Source organism: Lithohypha guttulata (assembly GCF_036872675.1).
Source record: "Lithohypha guttulata strain CCFEE 5908 chromosome Unknown scaffold_4, whole genome shotgun sequence".
Taxonomy (NCBI): domain Eukaryota; kingdom Fungi; phylum Ascomycota; class Eurotiomycetes; order Chaetothyriales; family Trichomeriaceae; genus Lithohypha; species Lithohypha guttulata.
This window is the reverse complement of record NW_027042753.1, coordinates 3112326-3135328: the sequence shown is the minus strand read 5'-3', so window position 1 is coordinate 3135328 and position 23003 is coordinate 3112326. Positions and strand designations below refer to the sequence as shown.

The 23003-nt window shown below is 50.3% G+C and overlaps 10 protein-coding genes across 10 annotated transcripts; 5 read left to right on the top strand and 5 right to left on the bottom strand.

The window, feature by feature from the left end:
* Positions 1-454: 454 nt before the first annotated feature.
* Positions 455-2458, top strand: LTR64_006290 (uncharacterized protein; the record flags this gene model as incomplete). The annotated part of the gene is made up of 2 exons (XM_064900622.1): positions 455-457; positions 617-2458. 2 exons carry the CDS (start codon positions 455-457, stop codon positions 2456-2458), a joined length of 1845 nt encoding a protein of 614 aa, XP_064753934.1.
* Positions 2459-2492: 34 nt separating this feature from the next.
* Positions 2493-4003, bottom strand: LTR64_006289 (uncharacterized protein; the record flags this gene model as incomplete). Its single annotated transcript, XM_064900621.1, has 3 exons — positions 2493-3038; positions 3100-3786; positions 3845-4003. 3 exons carry the CDS (start codon positions 4001-4003, stop codon positions 2493-2495), a joined length of 1392 nt encoding a protein of 463 aa, XP_064753933.1.
* A 1111-nt stretch (positions 4004-5114) lies between these two features.
* Positions 5115-6089, top strand: LTR64_006288 (uncharacterized protein; the record flags this gene model as incomplete). Its single annotated transcript, XM_064900620.1, has 1 exon — positions 5115-6089. The coding sequence occupies one exon, from the start codon at positions 5115-5117 to the stop codon at positions 6087-6089; it is 975 nt and encodes a 324-aa protein (XP_064753932.1).
* A 1063-nt stretch (positions 6090-7152) lies between these two features.
* LTR64_006287 (uncharacterized protein) lies at positions 7153-9559 on the bottom strand (the record flags this gene model as incomplete). The annotated part of the gene is made up of 3 exons (XM_064900619.1): positions 7153-9240; positions 9295-9334; positions 9387-9559. 3 exons carry the CDS (start codon positions 9557-9559, stop codon positions 7153-7155), a joined length of 2301 nt encoding a protein of 766 aa, XP_064753931.1.
* Positions 9560-10178: 619 nt separating this feature from the next.
* GUT1 (Glycerol kinase) lies at positions 10179-11763 on the bottom strand (the record flags this gene model as incomplete). The annotated part of the gene is made up of 2 exons (XM_064900618.1): positions 10179-11577; positions 11627-11763. 2 exons carry the CDS (start codon positions 11761-11763, stop codon positions 10179-10181), a joined length of 1536 nt encoding a protein of 511 aa, XP_064753930.1.
* A 1921-nt stretch (positions 11764-13684) lies between these two features.
* On the top strand, positions 13685-14325 carry FPS1_3 (glycerol channel; the record flags this gene model as incomplete). Its single annotated transcript, XM_064900617.1, has 2 exons — positions 13685-13721; positions 13769-14325. The coding sequence occupies 2 exons, from the start codon at positions 13685-13687 to the stop codon at positions 14323-14325; spliced, it is 594 nt and encodes a 197-aa protein (XP_064753929.1).
* A 1263-nt stretch (positions 14326-15588) lies between these two features.
* LTR64_006284 (uncharacterized protein) lies at positions 15589-17439 on the top strand (the record flags this gene model as incomplete). Its single annotated transcript, XM_064900616.1, has 3 exons — positions 15589-16329; positions 16383-16808; positions 16870-17439. The coding sequence occupies 3 exons, from the start codon at positions 15589-15591 to the stop codon at positions 17437-17439; spliced, it is 1737 nt and encodes a 578-aa protein (XP_064753928.1).
* A 538-nt stretch (positions 17440-17977) lies between these two features.
* LTR64_006283 (uncharacterized protein) lies at positions 17978-18816 on the top strand (the record flags this gene model as incomplete). Its single annotated transcript, XM_064900615.1, has 2 exons — positions 17978-18649; positions 18715-18816. The coding sequence occupies 2 exons, from the start codon at positions 17978-17980 to the stop codon at positions 18814-18816; spliced, it is 774 nt and encodes a 257-aa protein (XP_064753927.1).
* A 392-nt stretch (positions 18817-19208) lies between these two features.
* LTR64_006282 (uncharacterized protein) lies at positions 19209-19424 on the bottom strand (the record flags this gene model as incomplete). The annotated part of the gene is made up of 1 exon (XM_064900614.1): positions 19209-19424. One exon carries the CDS (start codon positions 19422-19424, stop codon positions 19209-19211), a length of 216 nt encoding a protein of 71 aa, XP_064753926.1.
* A 365-nt stretch (positions 19425-19789) lies between these two features.
* Positions 19790-22600, bottom strand: LTR64_006281 (uncharacterized protein; the record flags this gene model as incomplete). The annotated part of the gene is made up of 1 exon (XM_064900613.1): positions 19790-22600. The coding sequence occupies one exon, from the start codon at positions 22598-22600 to the stop codon at positions 19790-19792; it is 2811 nt and encodes a 936-aa protein (XP_064753925.1).
* Between the last annotated feature and the right edge of the window lie 403 nt (positions 22601-23003).

Sequence of the window (23003 nt, the reverse complement as noted above, 5' to 3'; positions counted from 1 at the left end):
ATTGCCTCTGGTACTTCTGCAGGGTCAATATGGTCGTGTGACAGCCATTACACGCATCTCGAACCTCGAAGTTATAGAGGAAAAGACACGATATTAGTCTTGCAACAATGCTTTGGCGGAAAGCCTTGGCCAAGGCCGGCGTTCATGCGCGATAGTCACTGATTCGAGGAATAGGCCGGCCTTGTACCACATGGGAGGTGGCAAACATCCCGGTTCCACCAAAAGCAAGTTTTGCGGGGGAAGATGCGTCTCCCACGCCTCGTCTCGAGCAGCTTTAATGCCTGTCTTCTCGCCCATCTTGTTTTTGCCTCGTGCTCCTATCCTGGGCCACGAATCGAAGTCTTGATAAGACATGAGCTCGCTTCATGGACACTGCGGTGGAAGAACTTCAAGATGTGCAGAAAAGAAGGAAGCCCCGGCCCTCACGTGGTAAAGGATTACGAACCACGACTGGATGGTAAGCATAGAATTTAACTCTATTTCCTAACTTCTGCTAAGATTCAATAAAGCCTCACTTGTCGGAAGCGCCGGTTAAAATGCGACGAGCTCAAACCAGCATGTGTATGTCATCGCTTACATGCATGTTGAAGATCTTTATGTGCTAATTGATCGTCAGGGCCAATGTCGAAAATCCGAACGTGATTGCTTGTATGCACAGGACCTTCCACCCGAGCTGGCACATCACTCGAGTCGAGGTTCTTGGAGTGCCGAAGATGCAGTGTCACAACACGATCTGACATCCCCGGTTCTTTCGGCTAGCAGCCGTAGAACGTACTCTGGAAACTCAAGTAGTGCTACTGCCCAATATGCTCCTTATGTAGTGTCGCCATCCGTCAAAGATTCTCAGCGTCCTGCCCCTCAACAACATACTGCCCAGCTATCATACCCCTTATCACCAGTCACGACCCGTGCTGGTTACAGTCATTTTCCCATTACTGACAAGACGCATTCCATCCAACAATCTCCTCAACAAACACAGACAGAGCTTGCAATCTCACCCGATACACAAGCGACGTCTATCACACCGGGTCAAGCACCATACGAATGGTGGGATCAGCTTGCACAGGATGCCATCAAAGATGAGAAAAACTACCTGGCCCTGAAAGAGAGTCATTCGAGATGGAGCTTTGAGCCCGTTGATCTATCTCGTTCGACTGCTCCATCCCCTAGCTCTTTCCTACACAACAATGGCAAACAGGAGCAAGCGCCACAAGTCGCACGACCTATCCCAGCTCGAGGTAGTGGCAGTAGTATTGGTGCCGATCATGACAATGTCGGAAAAGAGCCTTGGAATACCGCGGACCCACCTACACTGTCGGAGCGGGAACTCGAATACCTGAAGTATTACATCGACAATGTCGGTCCAATTTTTGACCTCTTCGATCCTGCACGGACCTTTACTGAAGTCATCCCGCATCTAGCCATGCGTAATGTCGGGCTGTTAAAGTCGGTGCTCGCTGTAGCAGCTCGCTTTAGGAGCTTACACGTCCAGGCTGGAACGAACTCCACAGAACACCAACGATCACCTGAACTAGGCGCTGAGGCTCTCGAAAATGACGACTTCGTCTCCACGCAGCTCTATTTCGACACACTTAGCTATTTGGCGCAGGCGATGCAGTACCCAAGCTATACTCGTAGCCAGGAGATATTAGCCACTGCTGCTCTGATCAGCGCATACGAATACTTCCACGTCAACCGATTTGCGGACTGGGAACGCCATCTGAAAGGTGTTTTCTGGATTCAGCGAAGCCAAGAGACGAACGGCGAGCGCAAGGGTGTCCCCGGTGCTGTCTGGTGGGCTTGGCTGAGACAGGACATCTGGGCAGCCCTTTGGCAGAACCGCAAGCCGCTGACAATCTGGGAACCTACCATACCAGTCAGAGAGCTCACCGGGCATGAGTTCGCCTCGCGTACTACCTTTCTGCTGGCCAAGGCGATCAAATATGCGACTCAAGAAGACAGGGACAGCGCAGATCTCAGTCAGCGTATATATGAAGGTGGCAGGTTCCTTCAAGACCTGCAAGACTGGTACGAGCAATTACCGCATACGTATAGACCTCTACCCATAGCTCCGTCAGATACCAACACACCGACAAGTGTCTTCCCCCCTATCTGGATCCACCCACCCTTCCATGCAGCAGCAATGCAGTATTACTATTCAGCTAAGATACTGGTCCTAATACATCGACCGTCAGCTGGTGGTGTCAATGCCCACTACGACAAAGAAAAAATGCTTAATGAAGCTGTTAGCATGATCTGTGGACTTGCACAGTCACCCACTGCTCAGGATTATCCCTCTGCCATGGTCCACTTCCAAGCTCTCTACGTTGCTGGCCAGTGCGTTCGCACCTCAGAACAACAGAAAGCACTATATGATATTTTCGATCGTGTATTGGAAGTCGCCAAATTCCCCACAAAAACATTACTTGCCGAAATCCAGAAGATATGGTCTACTTGAAAGACTTACTCGTCGTTTCCAGGACTTTCCTCGATCAGGATGGCATTCCCGTATTACGACGGCTCAACAGAATGTGTAGGAGCACGTATGTCAGAACGCCGACACCGAGCATCCCCGAGATGACGCCGAATCCCAACAGATACTTGGGCGCATCGTCTGAAGGGAATAACCAGCTTCCGTATATTTGAGCCAGGTTGCCAAAGGCATTGACTGTGGCCAAGGCAATGGCTCTGACTTCAGCGTCCATGGAGCCAAAGGTCGATGATGCGAAAGACAGTGCGAGCGCATTAGACGCCCACAGCCCTGCGGCCATGATTACAAGCATGGCATAGCGGGTTGTAAAATCATACACAACGCAGACCACAATCGCTGTCACCAACGATAACGAGAGCCAGCCTGCGATGACCAAACCGCGCCATTCTGGAATCCTATCACAAAACAATCCGGAGAAAGCAGTGCAAACGAATGCCACCACATATATCGGGACTGTCATGTACTGTGCTTCGACACTATCAGTGTAGCCCAGTCCCTTGACCAGGGTTGGATAGAAGTACGACAGAGTGGAGCTTCCGACAATGACCTAGCGGCAGCTGCCTTTAGCCAAGATCATGATCACGAAAGGCAGAGAAAGCGCGACTCACCATGTATCCTGCCACGAAGCCCCATACTCTCCGATCTCGCCATGCAACGAAAAAGCTCTGTCGCTTTCCTACCTTTGGCTTGTCCTCGGTTAGCACTTTGACGTCAGATCGCTGGAGCCTGGCCAGGGTTATCATCCGTTCCCTGTCAGTAAGGCTCCTTGTCGTTGCCGGAAAGTCCAGAAGGATGAAGCTAGCGCAAGCGGCCCAACCAACTGTGGCCACTCCTTCCACGATGAACAGCCACCTCCAGCCTCGAATGCCATGTGCACCTTCCAATCCACCTGTGATGGCTCCCGCCAAAAGACCACCGAAGGCACCTGATAAAATCGCAGCTGAGATATAAATCGAGAAGCGGGCAGACTGCTGGTTCCGAGGATACCAAGACGATATCATGAGCAGGATTCCTGGTGCAAAGCCGGCTTCAAATACACCGACAAGCAGTCGAAGGACTACTAGCTGGTGATAAGACTTGATAGCAGCCATGCAACACGTGAGAACACCCCAGATCGACATGATAGTGGGAAGATACACCGAGGGCCTCATTCTGACCAAGAGCATGTTACTGGGCGCTTCGAAGACGACGTAGCCGACGAAGAACACTACCAATGCAGTACTGTACTGATTGCTAGAAAGGTGCAGATCGTCGGACATGCCTGCCACCTTAGCGTTGCCGATATTGGTACGATCCTGGTCTCGGTTAGTATAGAGCATTTCTTATATCTCTGATCAAGAAGTAACGACTTACCATGTATGACAGAAGATACATCAGCCATATCGTTGGCATCAGAAAGAGGTCAATTTTTCGGACGAGCTTCTTCTCTTCTTCTGCGGTCCACATTAATGTGTTCAGTGATGCGAATGTATGCATCACATCATCGTGCTCCGGTGTTGCGGTTGACGACATCACTGTGACAGGAGAGAGTTTAGACATATCAACACGTTCCGTATTGTGGGAGGTGGGAAAGATGAGGAAGACATTGGTGTTCATATCGACAATATATTCTATTCAGCATGGTTGTAACTGTCGTGATACAGATTAGCTTCCTCCTAACGAGCGGTCAATGTCTCGTTTACACTGGCGACGACTAGGGCTTGATAATGTCTTCCCGAGTCAGCCCCGAAAGGTCCAGCTTCAAGTGAGGATGAGAGTCTCGGCATGAAGCACAGTGAAACTCTGGTGCGCCGAGTCATTCAAGTTTAGCAAATAGGAAGCAAGCCGCCAGACCCAACTACTTAGATCGGCATACTACGAGAAAGTCAAAACGATAAGGCTACCGTACCGCACCCCAATCCAGTCGAAGAAGTTGTGCGTTGCAGCAAAATGTTAGCACGTTTCGACCCGCAACTTTTTCTTGCCTGGGGACGTGCGTGGGGCTGTGAGAGAAAGCCGTGCTTGATTGCCAAAAAGCATCATCTTGATTGATGCCTCAGGTATTAAAGTCACATGATACAGCGTGGCTAATTCTCGGGGTATCGATGAGCGGAAACCGGCGATAAGCTGCGATACTTCCCGCTCCCCACGATTTCTATTCAAATACAACCCAAAATGAGCTCTTGCACTCGTCTCGAGGTATAAGATCCGATCTTGTCCGGATTGAAACTTACCGCCTCGCCCGTAGAAGAATGGGGATTGTAGAGGCAAGTAATTCTTGCAGCACAAGATCTCGCCTATCGGCTGCGCGTTTTATGAGTTCCTGCAGGTTCGCAGCACCCATCATTGTTCTCAACGTTCCTTGCCTCTTCAAGATATTTGATCCGGCGGAGGACGGCAAGTTGCCGAGGGTTGTGCCGAAACGGTAGGCTTATAAAGAGGCTATAAGATGTGGCGGCACGCCATGCACCTCGAGACACTCGTGGCACAGGAAAAGCAGAACGATAGTTCCGCGATTAGTGCCTTAGCCAACGCCTGAGAGCTGAACCGTTTGGTTCTTCCTGCAAGGTTCACAAGAACTTCCAAGTTCACTGAAGTATTTGTTCTTGGCAAACGGAAATCGTTTTCCCTCAAAGCGATAAGTATGGCTCCTGGGCTTGTTGCAGACCTTGGACACCTTGAACAGATAGATCCAAAGCAGGTTGACCTATCACTTGCTGTACAGGAGCTCAGCATGGCACTCACAGACGGCATGAAGAGCAATACAAAGATCGAACACGCGGCGGTGCAGCAAGTAACCCCATACTTGTCTACCGAACCTTCATCAGATCACCACTGGCGCATAGATCTGGAAGGCAAAGTCATTGCTATTACCGGTGCTAATCGAGGAATTGGTCTCGGCATAGCTGAAGTCTGCCTAGCCAACGCAGCCGGCCACGTCTACTCTCTCGACCTCTTCGAGCCCGACGCCTCAGAACACGCAGCATTTCACGAGCTCTCGACCAGGAACCCAGGTCGTCTTCACTTCATCAAGTGCGACGTCACATCCTGCGCCTCAATCAACGACAGCATAGCAACCATAGTCGCCGCACAAAAACGCTTCGACGGTCTCGTCGCAAACGCAGGAATGACAAAACACCAGGCTGCCCTAGACTTTTCCCAAGCACAACTCGAACAGCTATTCGACCTCAACGTCTTCGGCGCCTACCATTGCGCCACCGCTGCAGCTCGTACATTTAAAGAGCTTGGCTGCAAGGGCAGCATCGTCTTCACGTCCTCAATGACCTCTTACCGTCCCAACCGCGCCGCACCATCTGCTCCGTACGGCGCGACGAAAGCAGCAGTGCGCAACCTGACACACACCCTCGCGATGGAGTGGGCACAACACGGGATCCGAGTCAACTGTGTCAGCCCTGGGTTCGTGCGCACACAGATGACGACTTATTACGTTGAGCGGGACCGTGAAGAGTGGGAGAGGAAGATGCGGTATTATGGTGGGATGCCTCGATTGGCGGACCCACGAGAGCTCGGTGGTGCATATGTTTACTTGCTGAGCGATGGTGCCAGTTATACTTCGGGAATAGACATTCCTATCGCTGGGGTTGTGGGGGCTTGGTGAAGAGGGTTTATTTGCAAAGAGTTGGCGGTCACAGAACATTTCTCGTATAACCACCTGTTGTGTCTGCACAGCGCGCATGCTAGAGTACCAGTCTCGCATCACTTTTGGAGGTGTTGCATGTACTATTCATTCTCGGATAATTGACATTGAGCCCTCTGCCAAGCTCTTGTCTCTGCGCTCTGGCCTAATTCTCCTTTGCACTAACTCTAGTCTATGTACTTAGGAGCGCACATTGACGTTGACCTTCACCTTCACCAACTTCTGTTTTCTTTGCTTCACTTGGGAGGGACTGGTGAAAGAAGTCATGTTTGTAGGCAGGAGGGTTGCCAAATGTTGCGTGGACCTCATCACGCCTTCACAAAAGCAATGGTAGACAACTTCCCGCTAGATGCGGTAAGGGTTGTGCCTGGTGTGGTACGATAGAATCCACGTCTAAGCGCGGCCCTTCCTAACCGTGCAGAGATTTTGTGACCCAGGAAGCGAGATCTATATTGCGGGGGTATAGCACCTCGACAATTGCAATCGTCGCAGTCTGTGAGACAGTGACATGTGCCTCGTGTCTAGACTTTGGAATGACCTGTTAGGGACATAGGGACCGAGGGCTGCCAGAAGATATGGCGCAAGTTCGCTGTGCCATGCTAGCCTGAACCCTATTTTCACCCGCATCTGAGTGCTTCTCGTAAACTTGAGCATCAAGCTCGTTCTGGAACTAGCAAATGGTTGGTCCCCATATTGTGTTCCGGTGGACATGTCGAGTCGCTCATGGTAGTGCGAAGTGTGGACCTCGTTATACTTGCCCATCTTGACGACAGGCATTAGATCAGGCTCTAGCACCTATGACCGGTGCTAAAACATCAGCACTTTGAGGCTGAACCACCTGTCTTTGACCAGGAAGGTGTGACACCATGTCGTCTTGTCGCTGTAGGATGCTTGGAGCCTCTAGCTCTGGACGACTACCTACACAGTAGAGACAGTGCAAAGCGCATTGCATAGTTCTCGGTCATGGCTTCGTTGATGGCTATGACTAGCAATTGGTGAAGATGATGGGCGATCACAGTGCCTTTCAGCCTGCATCACCTCGATACCCAAGCCAATCCGCATGTGCTCCGGTCGAACTGGCAGAATGCAAGGTCGGCACTCTCGCCTCATCAAATCGAGTGATGTTCTGAATTGAGGCATCCATTACCTTGGAGAAAGACGCGTTCATCTGAGAGGCAGGACGTAGTCGAGGATAATTGAATGAGTCGAAGACGTCGAGATATTCGAGCTCATTGAGGCTAGTCAGTCGAGTTGACGTGGGACTCAGAACAGACCGTGGCCGTTGAGAGACAAGCTGGTTGAGCTCATACGCTAGACTCCTCATAGCTGTAAATGACCTTACCTGTTGTGGTTGATGTGTTCCAGAATGTGTCTCTCGTGCCTTTTGTCCTTCGTTGACGAGGCGATCAAGAATCTTCGCGTATCGTCCTGCGACTTCCCAATAGTGGCCCATTTGTTCGAGAGTGGATATGAAGAAGGCAATTTTCTCCAGATCGACTGTGCTTTCGGTAGCTGCAGCATGAACTAACAAAACCCGTGCGGCTGCCCAGAGAGAAAAGGCGAAGGGAGGGCCTAGTAAGTCGAGTCCATTTGAATCCATGACATCTTGTGCAATCGCTCGCAGACTTTCTACTGCTGCTAGACATCGATGCATTGCTTGTTGAGAAGGCATGAAGACACTGGAGCAGACAATAGGATATCCGGCCGCTGAGTGAAGTCGAATAATTGAGGTAACGAAGGCAGCGTGAAGCATAATCCAATTCGCAATTTTGCTGGCAGGATCTGAATGACAAAGCTGAGAGATGCGTCCATAGTCGCCTGGTAGTTGCGCCAGGAATGAATTCAGGTCGGAATCAAGCTCCACATATGTGTTTCTCCATTGCTGTACCTCAGCATGGCTTGTGATATCGACTGGCCGGTTGAGAAATTTGTGTATGCGACTAAGTATGCGGAGCACCTCACAGTGATATGCGAAACTGCCGAGATTGTCGGGATGATTCATAACTGTTTCTGTCGCCTCTGGCCACCGGAACCATTTTGTCTCTACAGGTTCGTTCTGTGAGAACAAATCATATGAACAGGGCAGAGGACGATCGACCTCACTATCATCAAGCGTGAAATTGAAAGACGTAGAGACAGTCGTGTATCGGTCAAGAACGTATACCATCCACAGCAATCTACGTCGTGCTTCGTTCTCGGTCCATGATGCTGGTTGAGATACTGCAAATGCCTGTAAGCAGCTTATCGACGGATATGGTGTGGCGGCAAGATATACACTCTTCTCCACATTCAAGCCCAGCTGAACAACATTCCGAGCAATCAAAGCCAGCAAATTCCAACCTTGGGGTCCGTTAGATGTTCCTAAAATGTCGATAGCAAGAATGACGAGAGCCTGGAGCGCGCGAATATTTGGATTCTCAAGTCCGTAGAGCTGTACTTTCTGCTTTGAAATATCATGATAGCGCCTTCTCGATGGACGTGTCAAACGTGGATCCCTAGAAAATCGAAGAGTTACCGCGACTATGGCATGAAGCAATATTCGATCTGGTTCCTCAAGGACAGCGCGACCGAAGAGTGTGTCGAAAGTGTTTTTGCGATCCAAAATAGGTGACCATGTCGCAACATGCTTGAAATAAAGGTCGACCAAGGAGTATAACAGATCGTAAGGTGGGAGCTCGGATTCTGAATCGGCTTGGCGACCATGGAATTGGAATTGTTGTGACTGTGAGGGAGTATCGCTTCCATCTCCTGCAAGCGATCGCACCGAAACAGTGTCAGATGGTCGTCCGTAATTGCTCTCTTGTCGCGACACTCCTGGTCTCCACGATGGAATTGGTGTAGGTGTGGATCTCGGATCTCCATCAATAATGGACGTTGCGCGAAATCGTCCTTGAGACCAGGCTGGTGACTGTAGCTGTTCTTGAACTTTGGCGACATGATCTCCTGCAATGTGGTCTTCAACCCTAGCACCTAACAGTTGAAGCATAGCCTCCATCCGGTTGACCTTTTCCTCAAGGTCTATTTCATAGGTTGCGCGAACACCAGGACGTTTCCGCTCCCTGTATACGCAAAGCCTTCCGTGACTAGAACACCAGCCGCAAGCAGGTTCTTCCTATATCATGTCAACATAACAAACGTCAGCCTTTAAGCACCATGTCGTGCATACCTTGTCGCATTTCACCTTCCTCGCTTTACATAATTCGCAGCTGTCCAAATTTATCAGCAACCTTGCCAAATTGTCCAGATGCAGCGCCATACGAGATTTTCATCGACCTTTTACGCTTCTTGTTCTGCGCATCATAGTCTCGTCCCTCATCACCACTGGAGTCCGCATCGCTTCCCGATTGCGATGCACGATCCACATCTCCGAGTCTATTGTGAGGAGGCAGAATCTGCGTGGGCAATCGCTCACCCACCACATCTGTCAACATCGTTCACAACCTCGCTCGAAACAGGAGCTTGCTCAAGAAGGCGAAGAGAGGTTGGAGGTCAACACCAAGAAAGAGATCGTGGCATGGATCCTCCTAAATGAGTGAATGGCCAATCCTGTGCATCCGCTGTAGCCGAAACAAAGCCTAGCTCCATCAACTTTGCTGCTGCACGATCGAGACCGTGGAGTGGCGGCTGAAGGGCAAATCTCTACACTAAGCAGACCAACAGCTGTTGCGAACAGGAGCAGGGAACAGCGTGTTATTGGTACACAATGCATACTGCAATTACTGGCTTGCATATGAATCTGTGAGTCTTCGGTTTAAACTCCTGGAACTTAATATGGCCATCAAGGTTCCTTCGAAAAGGCAGAAAGAGCGAGCCGCGAGCAACATCCTATTGCGGCCAGTGCCACACTATTGCGACCCGCGTTTGCGGGGTTACTCTCTACGAATTGAAGCCAACATGGAGTCAAGTTTCACGATACAATTGCATCCTACAGCTTTTTCTCAAACATCACGTGAAGTTCAACTGCGCCGGCGCTGCCATAGTGGCAGCGAGTTCCTGCCTTGATACGTGTAACGCCTGCATTCTCGTGCTTGCAATGAACATGTTCATAAATCAGCTAGCCCAGCCCTTGCACATCTGCACAGCCTTCTCCCACTTTGCAAACTTGCCGTCTCTTTCTTCTGCAGAGATCTTAGGCTTGAAGGTAGTCTTGCCTTCGCTGTTGACATCTTTGAAATCATCCAAGCTGTTCCATACGCCGACTGCTAGACCAGCAGCGATAGCGGCTCCTAGGGCAGTAGTCTCACGCATGGCTGGCCTGACTACAGGAATACCAATCAGGTCAGATTGTGTCTGCATCGTCAGGTCCGAGTTACACATGCCGCCATCGACTGCCAACTCCTTCAGATCGTAGCCAGAATCCTTGCCCATAGACTCAAGGATTGCTTTGGTTTGGAAGCAAGTAGCTTCTAGAGTTGCTCGGGCAATGTGGCCCTTTTTAGTGTATGCGGTGATGCCGAAGATTGTGCCTCTAGCATCGTCAATCCAATATGGCGCGAAAAGACCTGAGAAGGCAGTGACGAAGGTGACGCCACCGTTATCCTCAACAGTCTCGGCTAGTTGACTGACCTGGGCTGATGACTCAATGAACTCAAGGTTGTTTTGCAGAAACTTGATGGAAGATCCAGCCACAGCGATACTGCCTTCCAAGGCATAGTTTGGTTTCATGTTGTGGAAGTCGTACGCAACAGTAGTCAAAAGTCCATGCGTGGAGACAACTGGCTTTTCGCCGACATTCATAAGCAAGAAGCAGCCAGTACCGTAGGTATTCTTTGCCAGACCAGGCGCGAATCCTTTCTGGCCGACCAGAGCAGCCGACTGGTCACCAAGACAACCAGTGATTGCGATTCCTGACAGTACAGTAGATGCTAATGTGCCATAGGCCTTAGGATCTGAGGATTGCACAATCTTGGGCAGCTTGAGCTTTGAGGTGTCCAGCCGGAAGAAGTCCAACAGAGAATCTGAGTAGTTCAAGGTCTTCAGGTCCATGAACATTGTTCTGGAGGCATTAGACGGATCTGATACAAAGATGTTCCTCTTTGGGCCTCCATTGAGCTTGTAAACCAGCCAGGCATCGATAGTGCCAAAGGCAAGGTTGCCTTTGTCGTAGCACTGCTTCACAGCCTGAACATTCTCCATCAGCCAGAGTAGCTTGCTGACGGAGGGGTAGGTGGACAGTGGAACACCGCATATCTTTTGCAGCTCATCGGCCCCGAGTCTCTGCTTAATCTTTCGGACCAACGTCTGAGACCGCGTGTCTGTCCAGACAATGGCATTGTGCAAAGGCTCTCCAGTTGTAGAATCCCAGACCACGGTAGTCTCTCTTTGATTTGTGATACCAACAGCTTTGATGCTCTTGGCGGAGTGTCCTTGGTTCTCAAACTGTGCTACAGCTTCGTCTATACATTTCTCGACAGATTGTACAATCTCGTTGGGGTCGTGTTCGTGCCAGCTACAAGCCTTGTTAGCTAGCCCAGTACCTAGGACAAGTTCTAACTTACCCTGGCTGCGGATATATCTGCTTGAACTCGATCTGATGTGATGCCACGGGCTCACCAGACTTGTTGAAGATCAGGAAGCGCGAAGAGGTCGTGCCTTGGTCGATTGACCCTACGAACGATTCTTGTTGTGGTACCATGGTGAGGGATGTGCTTGCAAGCTGTTGTGTCAGGCTCTGAATGCGATGCATACAATGGAGTTGTAGCAAGGAAGAGTGTCTTATAAGACAAAGCAGAGACGAGTTAGACGAGCTACAAGCTCTCTCTTTGGTACCTCTCGGTCAGACCCCATGCCATGTGCATTGGATTGCTGGAGACGCACATGGAGAGCACCGCGGGGTCGCTCCAGGGGTCTCCATGGTTTAATTGGATCGTTCACGCTTTTTCGGTATATTCGGTGTTCGAAGAAGCATGGCAATGGGCCCCGCAAGTCGAGGCACGAGGTTACATGCACGATTACCTCGACTGGGGAAGCTTCGAAGAAGCCCAGCTTTGTAGATGCGGGCGAAACCGCATCACGTGAGACAGATCGGTCTTTCGCCGCGGTCGCAACAATTCACACTCCGCCTCCAACTTTCAAACTACGTATGTTCGAAAACTCGGTGTTGAATGTCCGTGCGATACCGAGCTATGTACTATGTACTCACGGACTACTACGCCCAAGCAAGATGGTTCGTCTTTGTTGACACGCAAAGGCCCGCCACAAGTCATCGGAACCACTGGTTTGGCAGACCTGTCGTGTGATTGAAGAAACAAAATAGCGCTATTGTGTGAACTTCAAAAGCAGCCCCGTTGTTGCCAAGTCATGACTCGAACTGTTCAATGCCTGGTGTCTCGGCTGACAGTATGAATGTCTAGACAGTTCGCGGCGTTGTTGTGCCGAATTTGCTTGAGTTGCTGTCATGCAGGTACAAAGGCCAAATGAACCCGAACACCTGGGACCCTATTTGTATGTACGCCGTCAATGTGCTGTAGCTAGATCTTAACTTCCCTTCTTATCACTGCTGAACACCGACATGGAGCCGCTTGCATACGCTCGGCCTGTATGGCCGGACACAGTCATATCAATGCAGTTTCTCTACGAGTGAAACCCTTGGCTATCCGAGTCCGGAGCGGCATTGACCGCGAGAAACAGTGCTGTGTGACAATTCCATATGCCCGGTTGACCATACCGTTCCATCGGTGGTCTGTGTTTCGCAAGTCGCAGGTCGCGAGGATTCGCCTATGTGTCATGTCTGTTGGTGGGCTCCGCATGGTCTTCCAGAACTTATGCATTATCTGGAGACCTCAGTGAGAAGACAGGCACGTGTTTTCCGCACTCGTGTATGTGTTGTCCTGGATGGTATAAGTACGGCCTTGCTGCTTAGCTGGTATCTCATCTTTGTCCATTTGTGCTTCATCACAAAGAATACGATAACCGGCTGCAAGCGTCACTCGATCCTTTGTGGTAGTGGGTATCGCACAACAACACATTAGCCATCAAGAACATACGAGCATTGCAGCCTCACCTCCATCATTGGCTATGGCTGAACACAAGTCTGGATTAGAGCAACCACATGCTGAGCATGGTGCGCCTATCGATCACGTTGGTCCACAAGAAGAAGTCGTTCAGGCACAACCAGATCTGTTGTGGAGCAGGATACGACACACCCTTCGCGAGCCGTTCTCCGAGTTCTTCGGTTAGTCTCCTGTGCCTGTCTCATGCACATACTGCCCAACGAGCTGGCAATACTAACACAAGCATAAGGCACCTTCATTCTTCTGATGTTCGGCGATGGAGTCGTAGCACAAGTCGTACTCAGTGAAGGGAAAAATGGTGAATATCAGTCCATCACTTGGGGCTGGGGCTTGGGTGTGATGCTAGGTGTTTATTGCTCGGGTATATCGGTTCGTACTATCCTTTGCGTCAGGAGATTGGTTGACTGACACTCCTCAGGGAGCCCATCTGAATCCAGCTGTAACCTTTGCGAACTGCTTGTTCAGGAAGTTCCCGTGGCGAAAGGTATGTCAGTAATCAACACATCACACCGGTCTCTAACGTCTTATTAGTTGCCAATCTATATGCTTGCTCAAGTGCTTGGTGCAATGACAGCTTCAGGTAAGCATACATGTTCTCTGATGTGTAGCCATTACTGACACGGGTAGCGGTCGTATACGCCAATTACAAGTCAGCTATCGACGTCTTCGAAGGTGGTAGTGGCATCCGAACAGTTCCTGGGTACTCGGACACAGCGACTGCAGGAATATTCTGTACCTACCCAGCACCTTTCATGACCAAAACAGGCATGTTCTTCTCCGAGTTTATTGCGAGTGCGTTGCTTATGTTCCTGATATACGCTTTGAAAGACGAAGGAAATATCGGGGCTGGTCCATTAACACCCTTGGGCTTGTTCTTCATCATCTTCGGAATTGGCGCCTGTTTCGGTTGGGAGACGGGATATGCTATCAACCTGGCAAGGGACTTTGGTCCGCGACTCGTCAGCTATATGCTCGGATATGGTCACGAGGTCTGGGCAGCTGGCGGATATTATTTCTGGGTTCCGATGGTGTCACCTTTTTTCGGCTGCGCATTCGGCGCATGGCTATACGATGTCTTCTTGTTCACTGGGGCGTCACCAATCAACACACCAGCCATGGGCTTGATGAGGCTTACACAGCCGAGAAAAAGTGTTTGGAGCAACAGCGAGCGTGTCCAGGTTTGAAGTGGTTCCAAATATCCTAACATTTATCATGAGGTATCAAGGGCAGTATTCTCGTTCTTCACTTGTAACACTCGCTCTACACAGACATGTATGCCTGCGCTCGGGCAAGTATGTAGCATAACTAATGGAGGTCACTTGTCGTCCTCCTGTTGTTTTATTCAGTTGGGCGTCGAAATGGCTTTTTCTCAGTTACTCGTACACGATCTTCTTTGGTCCGTCGAAATGTATACCTGAATTTCGAAGTCAGCGCCAGAGTAAATCAATCGTTTTATCGGAGTGGCACAGCTAAGGACTGTACGAGAAGGGTTGTTGGGAGTACGAAATATAGGGCAAAGCCAGATCAATGCACATATTTTGTGCAGAGCATTTGATGGGAATATCAAACTTTCAGTAGTTCTGACATTCTTCAGTTGCCTCGCAAGAACTTCGCGAGTAGTAAGCATGTCAGTCAGCTGGGCATCGCCATCAAGGAGTGCTCGCGTGTACAGGACTTCTTGGACGCAAGCAAGAATCAAGGCGCATGCAGCATGGCGTGCTCCGGAGAACCGTATACTGGTTACTAACCACAAACGGATTTGTGAAAGCTTGTCTTGAGAATACCAAGCTTGTGCTTGGAGCTCCCAGCACGCGCCTCTCTTCGTAGGACAATCTCTGCATTATCAGGACTCAATCAGTGATTGTTCTTGCCTTTCAATGCTGACCATTGCAAGATTGGACGTTCCATATCTCTAAACGACTTCCTGCACCATGAAAGATTCGAACGAATCACGTTTGACGAAACACCGTTCAATTCCAGTTCAATCCGGGGTTCGATCACCACTCGCCCAGAATCGTACGGATAGCGGCCCCTAACATTCACGCTAGATCCGAAAAGGGAAGCTCGCAAGAAGGTTGTCAACGACAAGATCTGGCAGACGTTGCATTGCGAAACGATTGTGACACTTCGGACTCGCCGTCCGACATCATTGCCATCATGATGGGGATGCACTTGACCACGACTTCCTGGGCACGAAAAGGTGATTCGTGGATCAACATCGAAGCAATAGTGAAGCTTCACAAGCTCAATCCACTTCTTATCTTATTTCATCTTCTGACTGCTACAAATTACCCTGTCCAGCATTCCACAATTCTGGCGACGATCGCTATCAGTGCGCCAGAGACCATGTGTACATGTACAAAAAGAGATGCAGCAGATCTCGTGCATAGCTTCATCTCCTTCCTTCGTAGTAGGACTTTACTGACTCTAGGCTGACAATTCTCACCATGCGCCTGTCATCACTTGTTTGTCTGTCGCTCGCATCTGCAGCCCTTGCATACAACAAAGCTGCCGTGGATGCCTTCAAGCGTCCTGCGAAGAAGAGAGCAGAGATTATCAAGAAGCACGGACACGCTGCTCATCCTGCCTTGCCACAAAAAAGGTCACTCGAGGCACGTCAGTCGTCACGTTTCCTGAACAATGCCACACAAAAGTTCGTGGTGAATGGTTCGGCCATTCCCGATGTCAACTTTGACATTGGTGAATCATATGCTGGCCTGCTACCTATCTCCGACAACCCAAATGAATCCCGTCAGTTATACTTCTGGTTCGTTCCTTCGATCAACCCAGCTGCTTCTGACGAGATTACAATTTGGTTCAACGGTGGCCCAGGATGTAGCTCCTTGAGTGGTCTGCTGACTGAGAACGGACCTTTCCTCTGGCAAGCAGGGACATTGGCTCCAACACCAAACTCGTACTCATGGTCCAACCTGACCAACATGCTATGGGTCGAGCAGCCTGTCGGTGTTGGCTACTCACAGGGAAATCCCAACATTACAAATGAGGTCGAGCTAGGACTGCAGTTCACCGGCTTCTACAAGCAATTCGTCGACGCTTTTCAGGTCCATGGTAGCAAGGTATACCTCACTGGAGAAAGTTATGCCGGCATGTATGTGCCGTATATTGCCGATGCTTTTATTACAGCCAACGACACCGACTATTACAACTTGAGCGGTATTGCAATAAACGTAGGTACATACACCGACGGATATTGAGGAGAGTGTTTCTGACACATTCGCAGGACCCTATCATAGGCGATGCTACCATTCAACAACAGGTCGTCATATTGCCATTTGTGGAATATTGGTCCAACCTATTCTACCTCAATGAGACCTTCATGAGTGACCTGCGTGACCTGAATCAATACTGCAATTACACTCAATACATGGAGAAGTACTATACCTTCCCGCCTCCGCAGGAATCTTTCCCAGTCCTACCAGATCCATACGCAACGGAGAACGGATGTTACCTCTTTGATTACGTCCTGGAGGCAGCTATAGCGGTCAATCCGTGCTTCGATCTTTACCACATCACCGCCACCTGCCCATTCGCCGTCAGTCAGCTAGGCATTGTCAATCCAGGCGACTACGAGCCACCGGGCGCACAAGTTTACTTCAACCGGACCGACGTACAGAAGGCCATCAATGCGCCAGTCGGAACAAATTGGGTAAGTCCACAATCAGGGTCGAGGATTATCGATCAGGTTCGAATGCTAATTCTTCCGGCAGATGCAATGCACAGACAAAAACGTTTTCAATTATGGCTACGTTAACAACTATACCATCGGCGACACATCACTTGGCCCAGCTCAAGATGGTGTACTCCAACGAGTAGTTGAACACACCGGAAACGTCATGATAGGGTCCGGAAACCTCGACTTACTTCTCAACCCCAATGGCACAGTCTTTGCTCTTCAGAACATGACGTGGAACGGTGCCAAGGGATTTCAGCAGGACCCTATGAAAGCCAACCAGTTTTACGTGCCATACCATCCTGAGTACAACGGTGGTCGCCTGTCAGAAGCTGGCTACGTTGGAACTTGGGGAGAAGAGCGAGGTTTATTGTTCTACACAGTACAGCTTTCTGGTCATGAATTGCCAGGTTATGCCGCTGGTTCGGGCTATAGGGTTCTGGAGAAGCTGCTCGGCAGAGTCTCCAACCTAGCAGAAGTGAGTGACTTTACAACTCAGCGTGGTGGTAACTACCAAGCCATGGGAACCTCCTCGCTCATTCCCAGTGCGAGTGCAGCTGAAAAGAACATGCTGCCTGTAGGTGCTATGGCGCATCTTCAGCGGTGAGCTCGTTAGATAAGGTTTTAGCACAATGAGACAAAGGTAATAATCAGTGATGTTCTTGATCGTGTGCGGTATGAATGCAAGAACGAATAGTGGTCATCTAAGACATCCGTGTCATGATCAATATATCTGCTCAAAGCGTGCTCTGGTATTGTTACGGCACCAAACTTATCTGAGACTAGCCCGCGTTTCGGGCTGGTTGAAATTCCGGGATAACGGGCCATTACCTCTATCTCTTTTACGTCAATACTATGTTTACTCGTACTTCTTCGGTCACTGGCAGTGCAATGCTCCTTGCCAGCCCGCGAGTTGTCATGGCACGTCACATGAGCTACTGAAGACTTGTAATTTCAGCGATAAACGTGTATACCAACACCTACATCATACGATCTCTTGCAAAACGTCACGTGCTCCTTACAGCAACTATATTGCCAGCACCAACACGAGGGAACAAGCTCCTGAGTCTTGGCAGAAGCATCGGGCTAAGTCCATACACCTCGACCTTACCAACACACCGCAACATCACGCTAGAACAGCCACAATGAGCAGCCTCCTAGACCTCCCAGCAGAGATCCGCATAAACATCTACCAGCACATCTTCGCCGACGCTAAACTAACCCTCCACGACTCCCACTGCTCCCTGACAACAGGCTTCGGCCGCAAAAGAAGCAACATCTTCCAACGGCGGAATATTCACACCAATATCCTCCTAACATGCAAGACATGCTTCGACGAAGGCCAAAAGGTCTTCTACGATAATCTTGTCCTGAGCCAGGAACATGGGCAATACAGCAGTATCTGGAATTTCGTGTCTTGTTTGACGCGAGCAAATGTCAAGGTTATACAGAATGTTATGCTGGACCAGCTTCGTGTCGAGCAGTTTCCGAGTTTGCGGACGTTGCTGTATAGCCAGACGTTGTATGTGGCTGTGGATGAGGAGAGTGGTTCGGAGGATTCGGAGTGTGAGCCGAAAGACCTCTTTAGCGGAACAGTTCGTGGCGATGGAATTTTGTACGATGTGTATGCGGCGAGGAAGTATTGTAGATATCGAGTTGCGGAGGCTATTGAGGCTCGGCAGATTGATATGCTGGCGGAAGTGTGTCTGATAGCCTGCAACGCGGACAGTCATCATGCTTCGGCGTATGGGTATCGCTCTTCGGCATTCAATATTATTACACATCTGTCTAGTTGTCCGGCGGAGCATGTTGAGATGGTATGTTCTATAATCGCTTGACGATAATGTTCTGTGGATACAGGTCAGCTGACAGTGTGCCACAGGGACACATCTACCTTGACTTCAACAAATCTAGAGGTTTCCTGGACAAGCACGGGAAGCAGGGACGAGATCTAAGCCTGCGGAGGCTATCGCAAAGTGAGTGAGAACACGAGTTGCATCTTAGGACAACGAACATGTCAACTCGCCACGAGCTGGTCCGACTCGAGCTGTTTTGCAACTGCTGTTGTGTCATAAGCTATCAGCGCTATGAGCGAATACCAGAAGTCCTCCACAGTCCTTACTGACCCCTGGCCGTTCTGCTGTTCGAGAAACCAGGATTCTGTCCACAGTATGGTGGCCAAGCACCAAGCACCAAGCACAGCTGGCAGCTTCTGAGCTGTCCTCCCAGATAATGGTTGCGTTGCAATCTGAGCGGCTTATGATGTCCATTGCTGTCCAGGCTGATGTTTTCAAGCCACGCAGGTTCTCCATCTGCCATCGCAGCTACCAGCACAAACCGTTCCTTCCGTCATTCACACCAGAAACCAAACGACCACTACGGCTTCTTCGGTCGAATGCGTTCATAGCTAGGGGCATGTTTGACTTTATGATGACCCTGACCATATTCGCGGTTAGTGCCATATGGCGGATACTTGGATCCTGACTGGTAGCCACCAGAAGACGAGTAGGATCCTTGATACGAATTTGGGCCGGAGAAGTACGCGCCTGAATTGGACGTCGACCCCTTGCCGTTGTGGTCGTTGCTAGACATTGTGGGTGTTAATGTCGAAAGTGCTTACGATATGTATGGATTGTGATGGGGTTTCTGACTTAGTTGAGATTATTTGCGGATGTGTTACTCTCTGAACAGGTGAAGGATCTAGGAGAGAGGAAGGTCTTATTTATGGTGGTTCATGCGTAGAGCAAAACGCCAGTAAGGGCTTGTGGTGAGTCGACTGACAATAAATGACAGTGTCATTGCCTCAGCTGTTGGAGGATGGAAAGCATTTGTTTGCTTGCGTGGACAGAAGTGTATCCACACCACACATTCCACCACGTACATAGACAAGGTAACCCCTTGGTATTGAGTCTTCAAAGAATTCGAGTCATCATTACGCAACGTCAAATGCTCTGGTTCTACCATTGGTGCACGTCTATAGGTATTCTACTTTGCTTCGCAGCTTTCAATCTCCGATTTCTTTCTTCGGGCAGTCTCGCGTATGCATCTGTGAACTTCTCAAATACTGATGACTGCGTCGCCGCCGAGGACACAAGAGTCGGTGGATGTTCTGGAGCTGTGACTGTATTTGCTGCTATGCATGGTCGGACTTGGACACGTGCGTGGCCATCAGATCTACGTACATCGTTCTCTGTGTCAGTCATTGTCTCCATTCGATCCTGTGAGAGCTGGACAGGTTGCAACCCAGGTGATGCCGCGCCATCTTCACGGCTGGACAGCAGCCATTTTTGAACCTTGGACGAGGAAGTCAGCTCGATACGCGATGGTGCTTCGGGGTCGACGGCAGGTCGCATTGGAGAAGATGTAGGCTGTTTTTCCGATGTACTTTTCCAAGGAAGAATACGTCGCTTCTTCTCGTGATTGGCGTCGACGATTACTGTGGCATGCGCGGAGCTATGCTGCTGCTCACGACCCCCTGGGCCAGCTGATGTCAGCGGTGAGTTGGCTGGTGCTTTATCGGCTTCAAGTGATCTTTCCTCTGTGGGTCCTGGCTCTGGTTGATCGATGTCAGAATCAGCCCGATGAACTTCCAACGGTGAGTCAGTAGAAAAACGTACCGCAACATTGTTCTCGTCATTCTTGCTGCTAATACTGTAGGAAGGTCGACTTGAAGTGCTGCGACAACCGGGTTTTGCTGTGAAGTGACCACTTTCCAGTAAATCCAGAACATTCTCAGTCACGATTCCCTTACTACGTTCGGGCCCTCTCACGTCCGTGTGGTAGTAGTCTTGATAGGCAACGACGTTTTCATTGTCATCTAAACGTCTTTGTACGTAGGCTTTGTACTCGCCCGCGTATCTATAGACAAAGTCGTCCCAGAGGTAGGGATGTGGCTCTCGTTGGGCTGATCGGAGTTTCAGCAGAGTCCGCAGGGTCTGCATGAAACATTTCTCATCACCAGGGTATGTTTTGTAGACGTGCTTGTACCTCGTGAAAACGGAGCCGCTATCCTGATTGTTTAGGCTGGGTAGTGAGGGACGTGATTGACGACTGCTTACTGGGTGTTCCTCAGCCGTTGACTCGTGATGCTGTGTGCCCGTGTTTGGGTTGTTATATGCCTCCATGCCTCCTGCACGACCGTGCTTGGCGAGCAACGGAGGTGCAGTGCTCGATCTGGAAGCCATTTTGATAGTGTTTCCTGCTTTTTGATGAGTTTCCTGGTGTGTGGTTGGCCGCCTGGAGGACGTGCTTTGTCGGTGCATCCGTCTAAACAAAATCCGCTCCTGATCTAGTCCTGCGTATGCAGGATCAACGTATGCTATTTTGGGCCGCTTTGCCACGGGCTGTCCTGATGCGTCACGCTCGATGCTACTAGCTGGAGTGCTTGTGACAGAAATCGATTGCACGTCCTTCGACCTGTTCACGTCTGCAGACAATTGCCAATGCACAGTTTGTGCTGCAGGTTGTGCGGTGTGACAGACTTCACGATCTTGTCTTGGAGTGTGAACTGCTAAAGGCTGAGATGAGTAGGAAGTGCAAGATTCGACGGTAGGTCGGAGATAGTGTTGCTTGTGCGTCGGTCGTTGATTAGTGTGCTGTTCTTCAGTGGTCGTCGGCAGACTTGCGTCAGGATAGGTCGCACCCACGAAGGTTGAATGGGGATACTCCTTCGGGGTGCTAATATGTTCTCCCGATGTTGTTGCAGCTTTCGGGTGGTAGGGCGTATGCTTGACTTGAACATAGGACTTCCGCTTAAAAGAAGTCGGCCGTGAAAAAGCTTGTGCGACAGACTTGCTAGAACTACTAGCGTAAGAGGCGAAAGACTGGTCCTGAGAAAGGGAAGGATCGTCCGCGGAGGCAGCTTTCGTGGTCTCGAGACGGGTCGACACTGCCGGTGGCTCGGTGTGCATGGAAAACTGTTGCGATTTGGTTAATGTGTCCCCAGCACTAGTAGGTTCGCAATGGGCACGACCATTGTGTTGATTCAGGGGAGGAGATTGTCGTCGGTGGTGTCGTTCAGGCGGACTGAGACTCCACTGCGTTGGGTTGACCGTCTCTTCGTCAGATTCAACGCTGGCAGGACTCCCGGTTGAGTCAGAGGAAGCCTGGGTCGAGTCAGGGACGTCTCTCAGTGTCTGGACTTGTGTGGGCTGAACGTCAACAGAAGCGACTACTGGCACAGCTTGGTCAGCCTCCTTAACCAAATTATCTAGTATGTCTGCAGGGAGGGTCCCAGGTCTTGCGGATAATCCAGCAAGAGGTGGCACCCAGGTCTCATCTCTGTCAAGGATTTCTCTCTGTCTTTTAGGTATGGATTTTGCCCAACGCAATGGCACAGACGGGTACCTTTTTGGTGGTTCACTTCTTATTTTTCTGATCCAGTCTAATAGAGTAAATGGTCCCTGAAGGTGATGCTGGGCAGACGAAGTCGAATTTGTTGCTGCTGCAGGGTCTTGCTCTTGAGCCTGAAAGATAGGTTGGCATTCAATCGACTGGTCGGAACTTGGTGGGCCATGGTCTTCGACTGGATCTCCGTGCTCACTGTTATCGTCACTATGTGATGGGAGGGCAGGCCCCATTGGCGTTGGCAGCAACTCGTCGTGGTTGTTGACTATGTCCTCGGCAAGTGGTGGCGTATCGGGTGGTAGTCGTTTAGCAGACTTGTCGGTCGTAGGGGCGTCCCACATTGAGCCATCTGAGCCGCTGGAGAATGGAGCTTGCGTGTAGAAAGCGACCTGGGATGTAATTTGAGACGAACAATCAGCCATAGCAGTAGTACCCCGTGCAGGCTCCGACCATGTGGTGCTCTAACGTAGTCAATAGACCCACATATAGCGCCCGCTGTATATGTTCAGGACACATGGTGCGACTACCAGATATCAGGCTGGAAACTTGCTGCACGAAATTGTGTTCGTTTGGGAAGTAGGTGATGCGACGCGTCTCGGCCAAGACGTGTTTAGAGCTGCGGGGAGGAAGGCGCGACTTTCCAGATTCGACCATGACGCTATGCACGGCTCCTGCCAATCGAAGCCTTGTTCATTGCACCTGTATACACATTCTATAGCCTGCACGTTCCAACCAGTGAAGACCACTCAAGATAGCGTCAGTCAGGCCTTTTCGACGTATCTGCACACTGCTTTCACCGAGCGCGGCTGACCGAGACCCTCGCTT